This window comes from Heteronotia binoei, chromosome 11 (genome assembly GCF_032191835.1).
Source record: "Heteronotia binoei isolate CCM8104 ecotype False Entrance Well chromosome 11, APGP_CSIRO_Hbin_v1, whole genome shotgun sequence".
Taxonomy (NCBI): Eukaryota; Metazoa; Chordata; class Lepidosauria; order Squamata; family Gekkonidae; genus Heteronotia; species Heteronotia binoei.
Window position 1 is genome coordinate 22,104,644 of NC_083233.1, and position 20,279 is coordinate 22,124,922.

Genomic DNA, 20,279 nt, shown 5'->3' on the forward strand with positions numbered 1-20,279 from the left:
GAGCTGCAGGGGAAGAGCCAGGAGGCTCTTGGATCTTTGGCTCATAGCCCAAGCTTTTGGAGGAGCCATCCTATGAAATCCTGGATCAATCCAAGACGCAGCCTACTGTTCTGCTGTTTTGTGTATCGGTTGACGTGAAATCTTTTTTTTTTTTTTTTGGTGCTCTGCTTTGAGTGCTTTTGGGGAGAAAAGTGGGGTACGAATCAATAAAATAAACCAGGGGTGGCCAAACCTGCTTAACATGAGAACCACGTAGAATAAACGTCAGATGTTTGAGAGCTGCAACTCATGAACATGAGATGTCTGAGAGCTGCAAGACAAGAAGGAAGTTAATTAAACAGATGGGGGAGGGAGAGAAAGGTAGAAAGAAAGCAACTTTAAATGCATTCTCCAAGCTGCCTGCTGGCTTGGCTTGGAGAAGTGATTTCAAGAGGTAAATGCCTTCTCCAAGCTGGCCGATGAGATGGTGAGGGCTTTGGAAAGGAAAGGTCCCCTGTGCAAGCAGCAGTCGTTTCCAACTCTGGGGTGACGTTGCTTTCACGTTTTCAAGGCAGACTTTTTTACGGGGTGGTTTGCCATTGCCTTCCCCAGTCATCTACACTCCCCCCCCCCCCCAGCAAGCTGGAGACTCATTCTACCGACCTTGGAAGAATGGAAGGCTAAGTCAACCTCGAACCAGCTACCTGAAAACCCAGCTTTTGTCGGGCATCGAACTCAGGTCGTGAGCAGAGCTTAGGACTGCAGTACTGCAGCTTTAACACTCTGCACCACAGGGCTCAAGAGCCACACGAATATGTGAAAGAGCTGCATGTGGCTCTCGAGCTGCAGTTTGGCCACCCCTGAAATAAACCAAAAGCCTTGATTCCTGGACCCACCCTCTGATGGCTGCCAGATGGAGCAGCCGGCGATGGAGACAATACTACAGGCCTGCTTCCATTCATCCGGCCATCCCTGTGATTCTGCCAGACTTCATGTTCTTGAGGGACAAACTAGACAGGGGCCACCATGATTGTTGCTCATATATCTCTCTGCTTTGCATATGAAAAAGAGGCCTTATTTCCACACCAAAATGGATGTGCAGGTGTGGGAGGATGAACTCCGATTCATCTTACATCCACAGATCCATTGTCTGAATGATGCGTTGGTTATCTTTAAAACTTTAGCATCGTGCCATTCCCTGTACACAGTGGTTTGCAACCAATTCGGAAAAAAGCTCCCCCCCCCCTTCCCCGGCAGCCTGACAGAACCTAGAATTTGGTTGCCAACCTCCAGGTAGGGCCTGGAGTTTCTTTTCAAATTATAACTGGCCCTCAAGCTACAGAAATTGATTTCTCTGGAGGCCATGGGTTCATCCAATCCCCACTGTGATTCTTCTGGACCCCTCCCTCCCCAAGCACCACCTCCAAGCCTCCAGAAATTTCCCAAGCTGGAGTTAGGAACCCTATCCAAGAAGTGAGTTGGACTGGGAGAAAAGCTCCAAGGACAATGGACTGTGAATAAGAATGGTGAGGGCACAGTTCACTACACCTGCACTCTCATTTCTTTTATTTGTTTAGTTGTCTCTTTGTGTGTGTGTGCATGCTTAGACTTGCATGCCTAGAAGTCATGGTGCCCTCCAGTGACCTCTACTGGGGCCTGGATATTTTTCAGAGAGGTGGCTTAATATGCCTGCTTCTGCGTCCCAACCCTGGTATTCCTTTGGAGGTCTCCCTTCCAAGAACTTGCCAGGGTCGGCCCTGCTTAGCTTCTGAGATCTGATGAGCCTGGACTTGCCTGGGCTATCCAGGTCAGGGTCTGCCCCCCCCTCCCCATTTCTTGTTAACAAAAGACCCCCCTCCTGTGGCTTGCAGCTGGTCTTCACTTAAGCTGCCACTGATTCCAGCCCAAGATGTGCTTTTCGGTTTCGTTTGTTGTATCCTGGTTTATGTATTTTTCTTGCTGTAAGCCGTGTCGGGTCCTTTTTGAAGAAAAAAAGGTAAAAGGTACTCTGTGCAAGTACCAGTCCTTTCCGACTCTTGGGTGATGTCGCATCACGACGTTTTCAAGACAGACTTTTTAACGGGGTGGTTTGCGATTGCCTTCCCCAGTCATCTACACTCCGCCCCCCCTCCCCCAGCAAGCTGGGTACTCATTTTACCGACCTCAGAAGGATGGAAGGCTGAGCCGGCTACCTGAACCTAGCTTCCGCCAGGATCGAACCCAGGTCACGAGCAGAGTTTGGACTGAAATGCTGCAGCTTACTACTCTGAGCTACGGGGCTCTTAGGTTTTGAAGAAAAGTGGGATATAGGTGCTTAGTTTGGTGTAGTGGTTAAGTGTGCGGACTCTTATCTGGGAGAACCGGGTTTGATTCCCCACTCCTCCGCTTGCAGCTGCTGGAATGGCCTTGGGTCAGCCATAGCTCTGGCAGAGGTTGTCCTTGAAAGGGCAACTGATGTGAGAGCCCTCTCCAGCCCCACCCACCTCACAGGGTGTCTGTTGTGGGGGAGGAAGGTAAAGGAGATTGTGAGCCGCTCTGAGACTCTTCGGAGTGGAGGGCGGGATATAAATCCAATTTCTTCTTCTTCTTTAAATAGACAGATGTGGCGGCTGTGGGCTCGTTGTATTTGGCCCTTTAGAATCTTCAGATAAACAAGCCAGACTGCCGTCATCTCCTCTCCCTCCTGCTGCCCACCTGTGTTGTGAGGAGCTCCGCCTCTTCATCGTTTTCAGAGCAGGATCTTTGTCCCTGTGCCACGCTGTGAGCAAACTGTTAAGAAAGGGCAGGGCCTGCTCTTGCTTCATGAGTCACAGCCAGAAAAACAACTGGTGGGAAGGATTACCCGTTCCCCAAAGCCGTACCTGACAAGTGTCTCCGACATGCCCAGCTTTGCAGGGATTTGCAAAGCCAGAAATTCCAGTGCAACTTGAATGGCAGGGATGAGCTACTCCAAATTTAAATAATAAAAAAGAGGGCGGTGTGATGATTTAGATCTGTTGATGAGAGTCTTGGTGTGCCCAGCGTGTTCTTCCAGGATGTCTGGACCACTACGGTTCTGTGAGAAAGAGGAAAGAACTAAATAGACTATTAGGGTGGGGTAAACGACCTTGTAGAAGATGACAGCTCACGTACACATGCTGCTGCCTTAGACTGAACCTCTGCAGTGGTCTGTCAAGGTGTGTATTGTTTGCTCTGACTGTAACTGGTCCCCAGGGCCTCAGGATAAGGTTTTTCCCATCACCTACAAACTGATCCTTTTAACTGGAGATGCCTGGGATTGAACCTGAGACCTCATGCATTCAAAGCAGATGCTGTACCGCTGAGCCACTGTTTCACTCCAGGGGGTACTGTTTCTTCTGTAGCCAAGCACACTACTGCTGCATTGTGGTTCCCCATAACATTTCAATAGGGCTGTGCTTTTTTAACGTCTCAGTTCTCATATCCAAGACACTGGCTGATGTAAGGAGGGGATGCAGATGCTTTTAGAGAAGTGAACAGAATCCAGTTCTATTAGGGGCCTGCAGTGGCAGCCGTGAGACAAGGAAAACGAATGGGACAATGGCTGGCAAGACGTCTAGCAACCTGAGACCCGTGCCTAGGGTTGCCAATCCCTAGGTGGGGACAGGGGATCCCCTGTTTTAGAAGCCCTCCCTCCACTTCAGGGTCCTCTGAAAGCGGGGGTGGGGAGGGAAATGTCTGTTGGGCACTACGTTATTCCTTATAGAGATCAATTCTCATAGGGTATAATGGAGAATTGATCCACGGTTATCTGGAGCTCTGAGGTAGAGGCACCAAATTTGCAGCATAGCATCTGATGCCTCTCCTCGAAACACCCTCCCAAGTTTCATAAGAATTGGGCCAGGGAGTCCAATTCTATGAGCCCCAAAAGAAGCTGCCCCTATCCTTCCTTATTGCCAATGGAGGGAAGGCATTTAAAAGGTGTTCCGTCCCTTTAAATGTGATGGCCAGAACTCCTTTTGGAGTTCAGTTATGCTCGTCACAACCTGGCTTCTGGCTCCACTCTCCATATCTCCTGGCTCCGTCCCCAGAGTCCCCCGATATTTCTTGGATTGGACTTGGCAACCCTACCTGTGCCATCAATATAAACTGATCTTTCATAGAGGCAAAACGGGCACTGAGGAGGACTACTTCCTGAGGCAGTGCTGCTGTATTCTGCACTCAGCCTCCCACCGATCTCAAAGCTGGGAGAGCGTGTATTCTTTTGTTTAGAGACGTATGAGAAAAGCATCATTGTCTTGTAACAGGCAAAGCAACATTTCCGAATACAGCTCTGTTGCGTCATTGCATGAAGCAGCACGCCACGTCCTGGAGGAGGTCTTAGTCTTTATGCGCACGGATTGGCATTAGGGATGATGCATCTGCACCACATTCCAGACGGAGAACAACACCTCTAGCAACTCGCAGTCACACTTTTAACAAAGCTTGAGTCCAGGGGCACCTTCGTTCTGCTTCAGACCATGATGGCTACCCCACCTGAATCACGCTTTTAACAAGGCATTCCTCAACAGGGCAAAAATGGGGACAGTGATTGACAGGGACAGAGCCCAGACAACAGAGGCCACAAATAGTGACCGCCAGCTGGAACGAATGACCTTTCACGATACAGGATTTGACCTATAAAATTCCAAATCTTCTGATGCCATCCTGTGTAACAAAAGCTACCATGCAGAGAAATCCATGGTTCAGATTTCAGCTCAGCCAGGGGCTCTTTGGGCCACAGGGCTTGCATTTTACAGGGTGGTTGAGAAAAATGGCATTTTCACGAGTAACCACTTCTGGGATCCAAAAAACCCAGATACCGTTCTGCGACGCGTTGCCCACAATATGTCAACTTTGTGCAGAGGATGTCACATGGGCAAACATGTACAATGAGTGCCATAGCTAGGATATGGAGTCCAGCAGCACTGTAAAGATCAATGAGGTCTCCAAGGTATAAGCCTTCAAGAGGCCCAACTCCCTTTGTTCTGACAAACTGAGCTTTGAGGGCTTTGAGGTACTAGTGGACTCAAATCTTGCTCTTCTTCTACTGGCCAACATGGTTATCCACCTGAAACTAACACAGGTAGGATGTGGGGCCTCTTGGACAAGATATGTACAAATAACAAAAGAAGAGCTGTTCTGGAGCAGATCTAGGTGGGCAGCCGTGTTGGTCTGAAGCAGTAGAGCAAAGACAGAGTCAAGTAGCACCTTTAAGACCAACAAACTTTTATTCAGAATGTAAGCTTTCGTGTGCATGCACACTTCTTCAGACGAGGAATGAGGTACAGTAAGCAGAGCTACATACTGTATAGCTCATTCTCTTCCTCCTTTACTCAGGCTTCTTTTATGGCCAAGCGTCTGTGTGCGATGAAAGTGTATTTATTTTTTTCAGTTCCTGGTTTGGTCCTCCAGTGTGAAATGCCCAGGTGGGGCTACCTGCGGGGCAGCTGCAGTTTCTGTCTTGATCTTCTTCCGTGAGAAAGACACCCCAGAGCAGGTCAATCGTTCATCTAGTCCTGTAGCTTCCTTCCTGCAGTGGCCTGACCTGGTCTGGATATCCCAGGCTAGCCCAATCTTGTCAGAACTTGGAAGCTAAGCAGGGTCAGCCTTCGTCAGTATTTGGATGGGAGACCACCAACAAAGTCCGGGTTGCTGCAAAGAGGCAGGCAATAAATGGCAAACCACCTCTGAATGTCTCTTGCCTTGGAAACCCTACGGGGCTGCCATAAGTTGGCTGTGACTTGACAGCAGTTTTCACCAACCAACATCAGTGGCCAACCAGATGCTTTAGAGCAGGAGTCCCCAACCCCTGGGCCACAAATCAGTACCAGTCCGTGGCCTGTTAGCAACCAGGCCGTGAGTTGCATCATTATTTCATTATATATTACAATGTAGTAGTAGTAAGAAGAAGAAGATGAAGACGACATTGGATTTATATCCTGCCCTCCACTCCAAATTTCAGAGCTGCAGAGCGACTCACAATCTCCTTTATCTTCCTCCCCCACAACAGACACCCTGTGAGGCAGATGGGGCTGAGAGAGCTCTCCCCAGAAGCTGCCCTTTCAAGGACAACTCTGCGAGAGCTATGGCTGATCCAAGGGCATTCCAGCAGCTGCAAGTGGAGGAGTGGGGAATCAAACCCTGATAAGAGTCTGCACGCTTAACCACCATGCCAAACTAATAGAAATAAAGTGCACTATTGTATCATCCCGAAATCATCCCGCCCTCCCTCCCTCCCCGGGTCTCTGGAAAAATTGTCTTCCACAAATTGTCTTTCCCTGGTGCCACAAAGGTTGGGGACCACTGCCTTAGAGTCCTCCAGCAGCAGCACAGATGCCAAAATCTCCTCGGTTGGTTCACCCCAGCCCACTGCACCCTACTGGTGTTCAGATGGATCATGTTTCTGAACATGTAGGTCCTGTGTCACCACCACTGCTGATTGCCATGCAGTCTCGAGAGTCTGCCAAGCACTGCCTGCGACTTACAAATACATTACTTCATTACAAATACATTATTTCAATATTGGCTTCATGTTTAAGCGCATACTTCCCATCTCTTCCTCCCCTGTCCTGTCCCCACCAAGGCAGGGTTGCAGATACGGTATCGGTATGCTTATAATTTCCTTCCTTTCATCCTATATTTTACATTTTGCTTATCTAATGACAGTGGGGAGTGTCTCACGCCCATGCTAAGTGAACTGACTACTCTTTGAACTGGATCTTGTTTTGAACTGGCCTCCCTTTGTAACGTCCTCCCCATCACTTTTCCGGGGTGTATTTAAAACCAGCCTGATGGATTTGCACTTCAATCCACCCAATGAAGGGAACCCTAACCAAAGAAAGCTTATGATGGAATAAATTGTGTAACTGGAGTCCTGTTTCGTATTTTCGAGATGCTGTTGCTATAATCAGGGAGGGAGTGACATTAAGAAACCTAATATTTTAATACACTGTCAGGGCTTTTGTGGGGGGGGGGCAGGAGCGGAGCTCCACCTGGGTTGGCCAGGGCTCTAGCTGGCACACTGCGGAGGGCATAGGGAAGCATCTTTAAATGCCTTCCTGATGGTTTCAGCCTTTCCCAGCACGCCCACTGTGGTGGGTGTGCTGGGGAAAGCACAGGGGAGCTCCTGCTGGGCTTTTTTTTAAAAACAAAAAAACCACCCCTGAACCTAGGACATACTGCATAAGCCTACTTTAGTTCTGGGGCAATGCATCTCTGCCATCCCTATTATGCAAAAAAAAAAAAAAAAAAAAAAAAATAGAGAGAAGTCACTCCAGAGAAACAGACACAAACACAGCCCAATATCTGTACAATATCTGTACAAAATAGCAATACCTGTACTAATATCTGTACAAAATAGCAATACCATAAAGAGAAACAAGTCCCTTTGAAGAAGAACTTCAAAAAGTCTCCATATCTTCAATCCAAATGGACTTCGTGTCAACTCCGGTTGATGCAAAGGCATTCAATTTTCTCATGCAGAAAGAAGTTGGAATCTCCTGGCCAGGTCGTCGACTTCTGCCACACCTGTTTCAAGCCTTTGTCAGAGATATTCCACAATATTTATTCAATATACACTTAGAATCATAGAGTTGGAAGGGACATCCAGGGTCATTTTGTCTAATCTTCATTGCTGTCAGATGGCAATCGAGCCTCTGTTTAAAAACCTCCAAGTAAGGAGATCCCACCATCTCCTGAGGAAGCCTGTTCCACTGAGGAATTGCTCTGTCAGGAAGTTCTTCCTAATGTTGAGGCAGAAACTCTTTTGATTTAATTTCAACCCATTGGTTCTGGTCCTACCTTCTGGGGCCACAGAAAACAATTCCACACCATTCTCTATATGACAGCCCTTCAAGTGCTTGAAGATGGTGATCATATCGCCTCTCAGCCGCCTCCTCTTCAGGCTAAACATCCCCAGCTCCTTCAACCTTTCCTTATAGGACTTGATCTTTATTGCACTTGTGCAATGCTTAGACAAATTCATAGGGATCCGAAGTCTCCACAAAATGCTCTCTCAGTTAAGGTTTCAACTCCCAAATGGCTCAAAGTGGTTTGAAACAGGTGTGGCAGAAGTCGATGACCTGTCCAGGGGATTCCAACTTCATTCTACATGAGAAAATTGAATGCCTTTGCATCAGCTGGGATTGACACAAAGTCCATTTGGATTCAAGATATGGAAACTTTTTGAAGTTCTTCAAAGGGACTTGTTTCTCTTTATGGTATTGCTGTTTTGTACAAGTATTAGTCATTTGTCACTACAACCTTTGGGTTGTGTTTGTGTTTGTATCCCTATTATGCAGCCATGCCATTAGGGATCAAAGCATCCAACACCTGTCATTCTGAGAGATGACTATCCAGTAAGGAATAGAAGAGTCCCAAGTGAAGTCCCCTTAGCAAAACCCCTGGGAATATTGATGTTGTGTCTGCTTCCCTCAGGAGGTTTTCATAATTCCATTAATAACGTGAACGTCTTTCTTTCCTCCCCAGCTGTACCGGCTGCTGAAAACTTTGGAAGTAGAGGCAATAGGAACCCACTGAACACCATGCTGTCTCTCAGTGCTTTGAAAGGTAATGGATATCATTGAGGGTTCCCTGTGTCCCTGAGTGGCAAGAAATCCAAGAATAGGACCAGTGGGAAGATGATAGAGCTCTGGAGACTTGTGCAGTGTCTTTTTGCTTTAAAAGTACACAGAGCAGAGCAGTTTCTCCAGCTCTTCCCACTTCTATGGAGAACTGGCCTCTAAGGAAATAGATAGGGCTGAGATAGATGTATGTGTATGCGATGTCTCCCCTGATCTGGATAGGCTGATCTCATCAGATCTCAGAAGCTAAGCAGGGCCCTCATAAGTGTTTTGATGGGAGACCACCAAGGAAGGCAAGGGTTGCCACAATGTTCCCTCTAAGCTGCAGAAGTCTTGTGAGCAAAAATTCTACTTTGTGAGCTCCTGGCACTAAAGATGTGAGCTTCTGCATGAATTAGTTTGCTCTGGGGCCATCCTTCCTGGGCAAAGACAAAAATGTGTGAGCTGGAGGCTAAAAATCTGTGAGCTAGCACACGCTAACTCAGCTTAGAGGGACTGGTTGCCACTCAGAAGTGGGCAGGGTTGCCAGCCTTCCGGTTGGGCCTGGAGATCTCCCGCTTTTCCAACTGATCTCCAGCTGGCAGAGATCAGCTCCCCTGGAGAAAATGGCTGCCTAGAAAGGCGGACTGTATGGCATTGTACCCTGCTGAGACTCTTCCCTTCCCCAAACTCTGCCCTCTCCTGGATCCACCCCCAAAGTCTCCAGGTATTTTCCAACCCAGATCTGGCTACCCTAGAGGCGGGCAATGACAAACTACCTGGGAACATCTCTTGCCTTGAAAACCTCATGAGGGGTCGCCATAAGTCAGCTGCAACTTGATGGCCCAAAACAAAAGAAAACAAATGTAATTTCCGTCTCTTGATGGTATGAGGAAATCTCCAGAGTTCTCCAAAGACAGTGCAAAGCTGTCCTGAGTTGTGGGTAGTCAGTCTTTGAGTCTGAATTCCTCAGACTTTCTTTTTTCTCACATATAAAACACTGACTTCGCCTCACCCTGCAGGAGAAAACTTCTCCAGAGCACCCTAGGCTATTCTGTCAGCAGTCCTTTGACAAACAGCTGAAGATTATACCCCTCTTTCGAACTGCAGGCTCCTGCATCCTCAGTTTGCCTTGGAGCCATGTGAAGGGGGTTTAACCCTTTGGCTTCCACTGAGATGTCAGTGGAAATGGGGGGAAATGCACGCTCTTAAAGGATTTGTCTTTTCTCTTTTAAAATACGAATAGGGAGGGGGAGCCAGTTTCAATAGCAAAACCCAGCGAAGGCCAGAGGATTAAACCCTGTCTCCTTTTCCTGCGCAGTCCCCAGGCAAATTGAGGCAGAACAAGCCTGCAATTAGGTCAGAGCCAGTTCTCTGTCTCCCCTGTAGAGCCTTACTTTGGCACCAGCTGCAGGATCAGAGATATTTTGGAAACTAAGGGAAACTAGATTCTGCCCTTATGTAAGTGTCCCTGTGTGTAATTTGCCTAATTGCGTTTGACTGTAATAGCTGGCATTTTGGGATATTATGAAAAGTGCAAGGGTAAGTGGAACACATTTGTCCAGGCAATGTACTAGGAGAAAAGCGTCCCTGAAGCTTAGACCAATGGATATGTCTAGCTCACATTTACTTGCAAACACTTATAGTATTAACATTCCAAGTTATGGATGCTCTTGGGGAAAATCTTCTCAAAGAGGCAGATGCATCAAGCTTGGCAAAGTTGATATTTAACATGACTGGGTTTAGAATCAATTCAGCAGCATTCCTGTTTTAAAATTGAACTTACAGCATTCATTCATATCCTATCCATATTTGAAGGACCTCAGTGGTATAGCTAGATGGGATGGTCCAATTTTGTTCCTCATAGTAACCATATGAGGTAGATGGAGCTGAAAGAGAAAGGACAGCTTAAGGTAGTCCAGTGGCCTTCATGGAATGGAGACCTCAACCCAGGTCTTCTTAGTTCAGCATTCTTACCACTGCAACACACTGGGGGCCAATAAGAATGGCTGGTGGAGTTACGGGGAGGGCAATGATGGATAAAGTCCTTCCCCTGTCAGCCCTCTTGGTGATGTTGGTGCCTTACTGAGTCTGAAGTGGTGGGAAAAGTTCCCCAGCTCTGAAACTTGATATAGATGATGTTCACCTTAACAGGGAGAAAGGGTGGTTTCCCCAAGGGTGTGTGAAGAATCCATGACAGAGATGGGATCTGAACCCAAGACCTGAAGCCAGGCTTCTCTCTCCGCTAATGCTAGAACTCAGGATCGTTCAATAAAATTATGAACAGAAAATGAAGTAACTTCTTCACAAAGTGCAGAATTAGGTTGTGGGATTTGCAGCCACATGAAGTGGTCGTAGGGTTGCCAGGTCCTACCTGGCTGACAGCAGGGGGCTCCAGGGTCCATTCTGGGATCTTCTGGCACACGTGCTTTGCTGGGTGCACCACAATGACATCACCCGGAAGTGATGTCATCATGTTGCTGAGGTTGGGGGGGGGTGATGCTCTAATTTTGGGGCAAAACTATGGTTTGAGCCTAATTTTACCATTGCTTTTTGCCCAAAAACTAGACCGTCACCCCCTGATGTCGGTGTCATTACATCATGTTCAGGGGCATTTGCAGGCTGGGTTTTCACCTGCTGGCCAGTGGCGGAAAGGCAGTGATGGCCCCTGCCTTAGATAGCTTTAAAAGGATGTTTGACACATTAACAGCAATAGGTCTGTTTACCACCCACGACGGCTAAATGGAACCTCCTTAGAGGCAGTCTGCTTCTGAATAAGCAGATGCTAGGCAGCAAAAAGTGGAAGAGGATGATCACTTGTTAGGTTCCTGGCTTGCCATGTTGGAAATAGAATACGATGACAGTGACTGCAGATTTATACCCCATTCTTGTCTCTGAATCAGAGACTCAGTGGCTTACAATCTCCCATATCTTCTCCCCCCCCCCAACAGACACCCTGTGAGGTGGTGGGGCTGAGAGGGCTCCCACAGCTGCTGCCCTTTCAAGGACAACTCCTGAGAGAGCTATGACTAACCCAAGGCCATTCCAGCAGCTGCAAGTGGAGGAGTGGGGAATCAAACCTGGTTCTCTCAGATAAGAGTCTGCACATTTAACCGCTACACCAAACTGGCTCCCCAATTGGTTCAATCTCCAGCAAACAGGACTCCAAATACCTTTGGTCTGTTCCAGCAGGGCTCTTGTTTTGTTATTATCCTTTCAAGGCCAAAAAATAGCTTGTTGAACAAGCTGTCTACAACTTCTCCTTTGTTCGTTTGATAGATGGCACCGTTGTACCCAGTGAGGAAGACCGGAAAAAGATTCTCACCCAGATGAAAGTAAAGACAACACTTAGAAGTGACAAAAGCTGGATCCAGAAGAAATCAGACTCAGAGGAGGAGAAGAATCACAGTCCATTGTGAGTAGAGGCATCCAGCTGGCTGGTCCACTCAACAGGATTCACGCCCATGATAGTGGCTCTATCTGCCACAACTGGGGCTCAATCCACTGAGAAACTGCCCAACAAAAACATCTCCATCTCTTCCTGCATCACAAAGAAAAGTTCTCAGGGGACCAAGTAGCATATCCTGAATTGTGCATAGTCCCATGGCATACGAATAGTCCTGCTTATAAAAGAAAGCAGTGACTGGCCAGCCAATGTCTCCTGGAAGATACTGGCATGCCAATGACCATCTAAAGCAATGAAGACAGTTCTCTGAAAGCGCAGACACAGCTAGGATCATGGACTCCCGACCCTACTCACCCACCTGTTGAAATTGCTCTTAGTCTTAGGGTCACATTAGATTGCCGGAGATCACTGATCCTCTTGTCCAGGGGTCCCCAACGTGGTGTTCTCTGATGTGTTTTCTGGCATTCAGTTGATTCTTCCATAAAGTGCTTCCTTCCCAAACCACAAAACCAATCCTGACTTTCCTCCACCTCATTATGGTGGAAGAATCCAAGGAGACATTACATTAGGGACTGCTGAGAGCAGCTATCCAAAAATAGAGTGGAGCTTGGATTGGAGCCTTCCAACTTTTAAAATAACAGCCTCTCATAGCAGGCATTTTGTAATTGCTCAATCTCCTATGGCCGCCGTTTTATGGGGAGCACCCACGACCCTCTCTCAAAATTCTCAGCATGCCCGCAGAATCAACAAGGTTGAGGACCCCAGTTCTAAAGGCAAACCACGATTCCTCACAAACCCAATTCAGAATGGTTTAGCCCTTCCACCCCCTCATGATTTTGCTGATTAAATACACCCACCCTGCATACTATTAACCTTTAAAAGGGGGGGGGGGAATAAGGGATTCATGTTTTACATTTTTAAGAACTATAACAGTATGAGAAGTCCAGTTTTGATTTATGAACCCTGGTTGATAAAAGAGTTACATACTTCCCTGTGCAGCCCGTCTGATTTGGGGTCATATATTGGCGAATCTGGTATGATTCTAGGAACTTGCTCTAAGGTACGTGTTTCTTTCGTCCACATTTTTTCCCTATGGAGTAGGTCTGGCTGAATGATTGGCCCATGGCCACTCAATGAGTTTCGTGGCAGGGTGCAGATTTGACACACAGTCTCCCAGGTTTTAGATCAAAACTTTTTAGATCAAAACTTTTAACTTTAACTTTTAACAATCCATGGATATAACTGAGTTCTAAAAGATGCTGAGAGGAGCTGTTCATGGAACTTCCCAAGTTTTTATCCATTGTTACCATTAGATTGAGGGTATCTTGACCATAGCCAGATACAACCCTTCAAGCCAACTAACTAACTCAGATCCTGTTGGTCTCCAGACTTTCATGCTGCATGAACAAGGCTTGTTTACCAGAAATGTTGGTGTCCAACTCAGTAAGACCAAAGCATGTCTGACAGGGAACAACAGTTCTCCTTGGCAAGCAGGCCTTTGTTATTGTGGTGATATCTTTTTTTCTCTCTCTCTTCTCCCCTCAACCTTCCTATCAGGCATTCGCCATTAAGGAGCAGGAAGACCATCGAGGGATCGCCTGTCTCACCAAAAGTTTCACCTCTGAATCACAGGTGATTGTGGGCATTTCATGAACCTCACCTCCGGTGGTATTTGGTAGGAAAAAAAAGTGGTGGAGCTCATTAGCATAACTTATTAGCTTATGCTGCGCCCCCCCCCAGCCAAAAACAACTCAATGCAAGAAAGGAGAGCCCCGGCGAGTGAGGCCTGCTTGAACTGGCTAGAGATCCAGCCAGCCCAAGCAGCCAAGCTCGTCTGGGGCTCTCCTGGGCCACCTCTCCCCAAGTCAAAAGTCCATCAAGCCACCTGCCACCTAAAATCACGTAAGATGTGGTGAAAGGGTGGCACGGGCTTCTCCAGGGGTTAATGAGGGCTGCTGGGGGCATGGCAAGGCCCCTGGTGGCTGGTTGGCTGGCTGCTTTCCTATTCCAGGGATTGTTATGCTGATGCACCTACTATTCAATGGACAAGGTAGTTGGGGGGGGAGGGGGAACCCTCAGAAAGGTTCAGGAGCTGTGCTCCTATGAGCTCCTGCTGAATCTGAGGCCTGCTCGCCTCATTCATGATTGGAAGGGATCTCTCCATTCGAGATGCTAGATGTGGAGCCTGATGGCAGATGTCTACCTATCCTCCAGTCCTATTGTTTGTTTGTTTGTTTTTTGAGGAGTAGGATGGCATTAGACAGTTGTCAAGAAACCAAGATCTATGTTCCCTTTCCTAGAAGCAAAATCAAAACCAGCCCAGTGGTTCGCTCCGGGCCCTTGTGCTTTCTACTCTGCGCTTCTGGATTACCTATTTATCAAAAGAGCTCTCCGCATTGGAATGTTGGCTATTTTAATGGAAACGTTGCGATGCTGTGTGCAGTGAAGGGATTATGGTCTCTTAAGCTTCTGCATCGCCTAATGCTTATTTAATGGCCTTTGATTTCTTTCTCTTTGTTCAAGAAGGAAAACATAATGCGCATACCTACGCACCAGGTTACCCATCATGCCACAAAGCGTTCTCCTGCCCCGTCAAAGCACAGGATGGCCATCGCTCAGTGGCAGAGCATATGCTTTGGGTGCTGAAGCCCTCAGAGTCCATCTCTGAAGTCTCCATCTCTGGTAGCAGGGCTGGGAAAAGCCCATGCGCAAGCCCAGGGGTGATCGCTACCTGCCAGAGGAGGCCGGGCTGAGCTCAGGGGCCAGGTGTTCTTTTGCTTGATTCAGCAGCCAGTAGCTCCCCAACCTTCCAGCAATCAAAGGCTATTAGTATTGAGTGTCCATTGATCTGGAAATGATCTCGCCTATTGACCCAGCACTACAGCAGTCCCTTTCTGCCACGCCCTTGAGATGCTTATCCTGCTGTAATGATTATCCTGATTATATTGCTCTCCCGTTCTCCCAGGGCAGTCTTTGAGGAACTCTCTTCTCAAGCTGAACAACAGTTCCCCGTGGCAAGCAAGCCTTCCAAAAAGTAAGTTGCCTTTTCCGTTGCCAGAAATACACTGTAGCTTTTTTTAAAAAAGAAAAGAAAACCTCCTTATATCTAAGGCAAGGGTGTCAAACTTACTTGTTATGAGGGCCAGATCGAACATAAATGCGATCTTGTTGGGCCGGACCATGTGAGTCATAAAATGCAATGCCAGATAGCAGAGAGATAAACTTTATAAAGGACACAGACAAACTCAAAGATTGCTTAAAAGCTTAAAATAAAACATGCTTAAAACATTAGAACTTGTTGGTCTTAAAGGTAATTTCTTTGTATCTCTCCCATGGGATCCAGTCAACTGGGCAAAAGAAGCTCTGACTCTTTCCTTCCTTCCCCGGGGGACCAGGAGGGGGAGGAGCCTCAGCCAATAGAAGGAAAAGAGGCTTGGTTCAGTAGCTCTGCTGTGCGATTGAGAGAGTCTGCCAAAGCAAGCAAGGAGGGACGGTGGCTCAGTGGTAGAGCATCTGTTTGGGAAGCAGAAGGTCCCAGGTTCAATCCCTGGCATCTCCAAAAAAGGGTCCAGGCAAATAGGTGTGAAAAACCTCAGCTTGAGACCCTGGAGAGCCGCTGCCAGTCTGAGAAGACAATACTGACTTTGATGGACCAAGAGTCTGATTCAGTATAAGGCAGCTTCATATGTTCATATTCCTCTCCCCTTCCTCTCAAAGGGAGGAGTCTCAGCCAATGGAAAAAACAGAGGCTTTGCTCTGTAGCTCCTGTGCAATTGAGCAAGCCAGGCAAAGCAAGTTGTGATGCAGAAGGAAGCAAGAGAGAGGGAGAAGGAAGCAGATCAGCCAGTTTCTCAGGGGCCTGATAGGAGCCCTCCGGTGGCCTAATTCAGCCCCCGGGTTGCATGTTTGACACCCCTGATCTAAAGTATCATTCAGCTTTGCATATTGTATCTGTGCATTTGTCTGTGCTTATTATTATTATTATTATTCACTGCAGAGACCATTGATGTGTATTTTGTTTTTCATGCCTTGACAAGCAGGTTGGCCAAAATGTAATATGTCATTGCATGGCAAAGTGGATTGGTCTTCAGCCTTTGGCATTTGAAAACCTTTACAGTGCCCTGCAGTCTCTTCCTCCTATGAAATTTTGCCCAACTAGGCAATTAATCAAATTATGGCCGGGTTCCATTTAAAGCTTTGCAGGCAGACAGAACAACCACACTTTATAGTCTAGACAGGGTGGGGCAGAACCTTGCTGAAAGAGGGGTAAAGTGGTGTGTGTGTGTGCACGCGCGCACGTTTAGCACATTTCCCTTCTAAAGCAGTGACAAAAGAATTGCAGCTGCCATGCTTCAGCACTGACAAGAGGCAGCGCATAGTCTATAAAGAACAGTTAAAAGGAGTCCTGAAATTCAGGGATGCTGGTAATCTTATAATCGAACACAGCTCTTATTTTTTTAAGTGGCAATGCAGGCCCTCTTGCTCTTCAGTGCAAAGAGTTCATGGTCTAACAAAGTTCTTGGTACAAGTACTGAGAATAAAATGTAATGATTAAACTTTCTGAAAGCGATGGAGGTATTTGGAGATGGCCTGGATACTGTCCAATAGGAGCCTGTGAAATGTGGAATATTTTATTTTTATTTTATTTTATTTTATTCGATTTATATCCCGCCCTACCCCACCGAGGCGGGCTCAGGGCGGCTTACAACATAAAACCAACAAAATCAATTTAAATATATTAAAATACATTAGTAATTATAATTATACAATAAAATACTTAAAATACATATAAATTACATAAAACACATAAAGCTCGTAGAGCTCACATCAATATATATACTATGCTGCCATTCTTCAAATCACTTCTTCGGTATTCCAATATTAGATAGTCTGATGTTCGAGATTAGATGTTCAGGCATTCCGATAGCAATTTACTTGTATGCCAACCGGAAGAGGACTGTTTTGCAGGCCCTGCGGAACTGTTCAAGGCTCCGCAGGGCCCTCACCTCCTCCGGGAGCTGATTCCACCAACAAGGAGCTACCACCGAGAAGGCCCTGTCTCTAGTCACTTTCAGACGGGCCTCCTTTGGCCCAGGGATTGTAAGAAGGTTTTGGGACCCCGATCTCAGCACTCGCTGGGGAACTACCCATCACAGTGGAAGTGCAAAAAATCTTGAACACTTGGAAAATGCAGTTATCCTACAACAACTGGCCTTTCTTGGGGGTGAATATCTGTTTCTTTTAGCAACTCAAAAGCCACTGGTGATTCATTTCTCCAAAGCTGGATGTCTAGAGAAGTCCAAAGACTTCTTGTGGCATCCTAAGCAGATTTACACTCTTCTGTTGATGTTATTCCATTTCAGAAGGCACCGTTAATGTCTCTGTGATCTTTTTATCCAGTTTGGAAACCATTTATTTCTGATTTCCATTCAGGTCCCACAACACGACAGCATCTTCCGGTTATCTCATTAGGTAAGTGCTCCAAAATCAAAAGGGCGAGGAAGGGGTTGCGTCCTGCCTGTGATGGGAACGTGGCTCTTGGAGTTAATTTACCTTCTCTCTTCCCTGCAGAGGAGTTTTCACCAAGACTGTTGATAAGAGCGCTCCTGCAAACACAGTCTCCAATGGCTCACAGAAATGGTCAGTCTGGTTGGCCGCTCCCTGCTAGCGAGCAACTTCGTGTATTGATGTACTTGTGCATCCCTAGAGTTGTGAGATGGCTGTCTGAATGATCGCTGTGGTCAGGGCTTTTTTTGTAGCGGAATTCCTTTGTATATTAGGCTACATACCCCTGATGTAGCCAATCCTTCAAGAGCTTACAGGCCTCTTAGTACAGGGCCTACTGTTAGCTCCAGGAGGATTGGCTACATCAGGGGGGTGGGGCCTAATATGCAAAGAAGTTCATGCTACAAAAAAAGCCCTGGCTGTGGTTGAGTTTCAGAGGGCAGCCATGTTGATCCACAGTAGAACAGCGAGATTCAAGTCCAGGAGCAGATTAGAGACCGACATGATTTTGGGCATATAACTTTTGAGAGCAGGGCTGCCAAACCCCCGGTCCGGGTGGGGGTGCCCCTGCCCAGGAGGTTCCCAACCCACCGGCCCACATTGGGCCAGTGGGGGGAACCTCCCCGCTATGTTGGCAGCGTGATGACTTCACCCAGAAGTGACATCATCGTGCCAGCGATGTTGTGTGCAGATGCTCTAGGCGTTTCCGGGAAAACTCTATGATTTTCCCCGACACGTTAGCCATTTGGGAGGAAAAACTCTATGGTACAATGACATCACTTCCAGTACACTTCCATTGTACAATGACGTACAATGACATCACTTTCTCGTGTGCGCAAGTTTCCCCTGCAAAATGCAGGGGACTTGGCAACCCTATTTGAAAGGCAAAGCTCCCTGCATTCAGATATGTCCAAGCAGTGGTATCTGCCAAAGGGAACTTTGGCTTTCAAAAGCTTATATCCCAAAAATATTGTTGGTCTCTGTGCTACTCTGGACTTGAGTCTAGCTGTTCTATCACTGTGGCCAGCCAGGAGGGCTTTGACAACAGGATATTGTTCCCGTAAATGATTTCTCAATGGAAGCTAGTTGTCTGGAGATGGTATCCTGAGAACTCTTTTATTCAGAGCCTGAAGAAAGTGGCAGCCAATGGGGAATCAGAGCTTTTGACTGCAGAATGGTTATGTTCCTTTATGGCTGCAGATGTTTTCTCAGTGGGAGCTAATTTTCAGGAGATGGCTTTCAGGTAGCTCTTTTATTCATGGAGGTATCAGAGATGGGAGAGGGTGACTCCTTGCACCTTAGCTGAGGGGAGGGAGCAGGGTGTGTGTGAATGTGCATGCAGGGAGGCACAGGGGCAATCTGAAATGTGTGTTTGGAAGCAACACAGACAGAAACAGAAACAGAGCTGTGGTCTAATTAAAACGTGAAGTGTGTTCATGAGTCCACGCGTGTATCTGTAAACAAAGCAAATATTACGAAGAAACAGGGTGGACGGAAAGGAATCTTTCCTTAAAGATGACCGGAAATTTATGCTGCAATAATTAAATAATTACATAAATAGGAGCCCTATGGCATTTTAAAGACTAACACATTTTTCATTCTGTCATAAGCTTTTATGGCGAGTCCTGACCTGGGTGGCCCAGGCTGGCCTGTTCTCATCAGATCTCAGCAGCTTAGCCGGGTCAGCCCTGGTTAGCATTTGGATGGGACTGCAGGGCTTTTTTTGTAGCAGGACCTCCTTTGCATATTAGGCCACACCCCCGTGATGTAGCCAATCCTCCTGGAGTTTTCAGTAGGCCCTGTACGAAGAGCCCTCTAAGCTCTCGGAGGATTGGCCACATCAGGGGCGTGTGGCCTAATATGCAAAGGAGTTCCTGCTACACACACAAAAAAAGCCCTGGATGGACAACGAAGGAAGTCCAGGGTTGCTATGTGGAGGCAGCCAATGGCCAGCCACCCCTGCTTGTCTCTCCCCTTGAAAACCCTATGGAGTCACCATAAGTCAGTTGTGACTTCATGACAGTTCCCACCTCCTCCAAGCTTTCATGGACTAGCCTACGCTGTGCTTCATCAGATGCATGTGACGCGGGTCCTCATGAGGCAGACATACATCTATGAGCTTCTGAAGGGGGAAAAGGTTGGAGAACAGCAGGATCAAAGGGCCACGGAAATGCAGGAATCCCATTGTGAAATGTAATAACATAAAAATCAAATATAATTAAGAAAAATACAGAGGGCTGTATCCTACCTTTGGCTGGGGAAAGTTCCCCCAGCTAAAAAGCTTCACTTTAAGTGGCTCTTCTTTCTTCTGTCGGAGACAGAGCCACTTAAGTGGGAGGGAGGCTCCTGAGACCGGAGGATGGTTTGAAACTTTGCTCCTTGCAGCAGGCCATTCCGTCTGATGCATCTAATGAAGCTGGCTCGAGGCCACCAACACATATTTGGGAGGGACGGTGGCCAGGGCCGGCCCGACACCCTGGGGCGCCATAGGCAGACTTGCTGCCTGGCACCCTCTCAAAGTGCCCCCCCACGGCTCCCCCCTTCCGCTCTGTGCCCCCTCCCCTCCATGCCCCCTCCCTCCCTTCCCCACGTATCAATCATATCTAATTATATGGCTCTAATGCCGTGTTCCGGCACCCCCCCACACTCCCTGCCTGCCTGCCCCCGCATGGCATCCCACCCGCACCCCAGCCCCCCCCCCTGTGCTCCGCTGGCCTGCCCAATGGGGCTAAAAGCGGTGGCATGCTGCATGCTCTTTCCCTTCCCTCTGCTCGTCGCCGGCTAAAAGTAAGTTTTGCCAGTTTCGCAGCTCATGCCTGCGCGTTTTA

General features: G+C 47.5%; 1 protein-coding gene across 1 annotated transcript in view; it reads left to right on the forward strand.

The window, feature by feature from the left end:
• The first annotated feature begins 8,473 nt into the window (after positions 1-8,473).
• ZNF185 (zinc finger protein 185 with LIM domain) overlaps positions 8,474-20,279 on the forward strand; it is a 57,427-nt gene continuing 45,621 nt past the window's right edge. The window contains exons 1-6 of the mRNA XM_060249118.1: positions 8,474-8,547; positions 11,820-11,955; positions 13,504-13,578; positions 14,912-14,980; positions 17,380-17,418; positions 17,518-17,586. Coding sequence (XP_060105101.1) covers positions 8,523-8,547; positions 11,820-11,955; positions 13,504-13,578; positions 14,912-14,980; positions 17,380-17,418; positions 17,518-17,586 — 413 coding nt within the window. The 5' untranslated portion in view covers positions 8,474-8,522. The remainder of the gene's footprint in view (positions 8,548-11,819; positions 11,956-13,503; positions 13,579-14,911; positions 14,981-17,379; positions 17,419-17,517; positions 17,587-20,279) is intronic.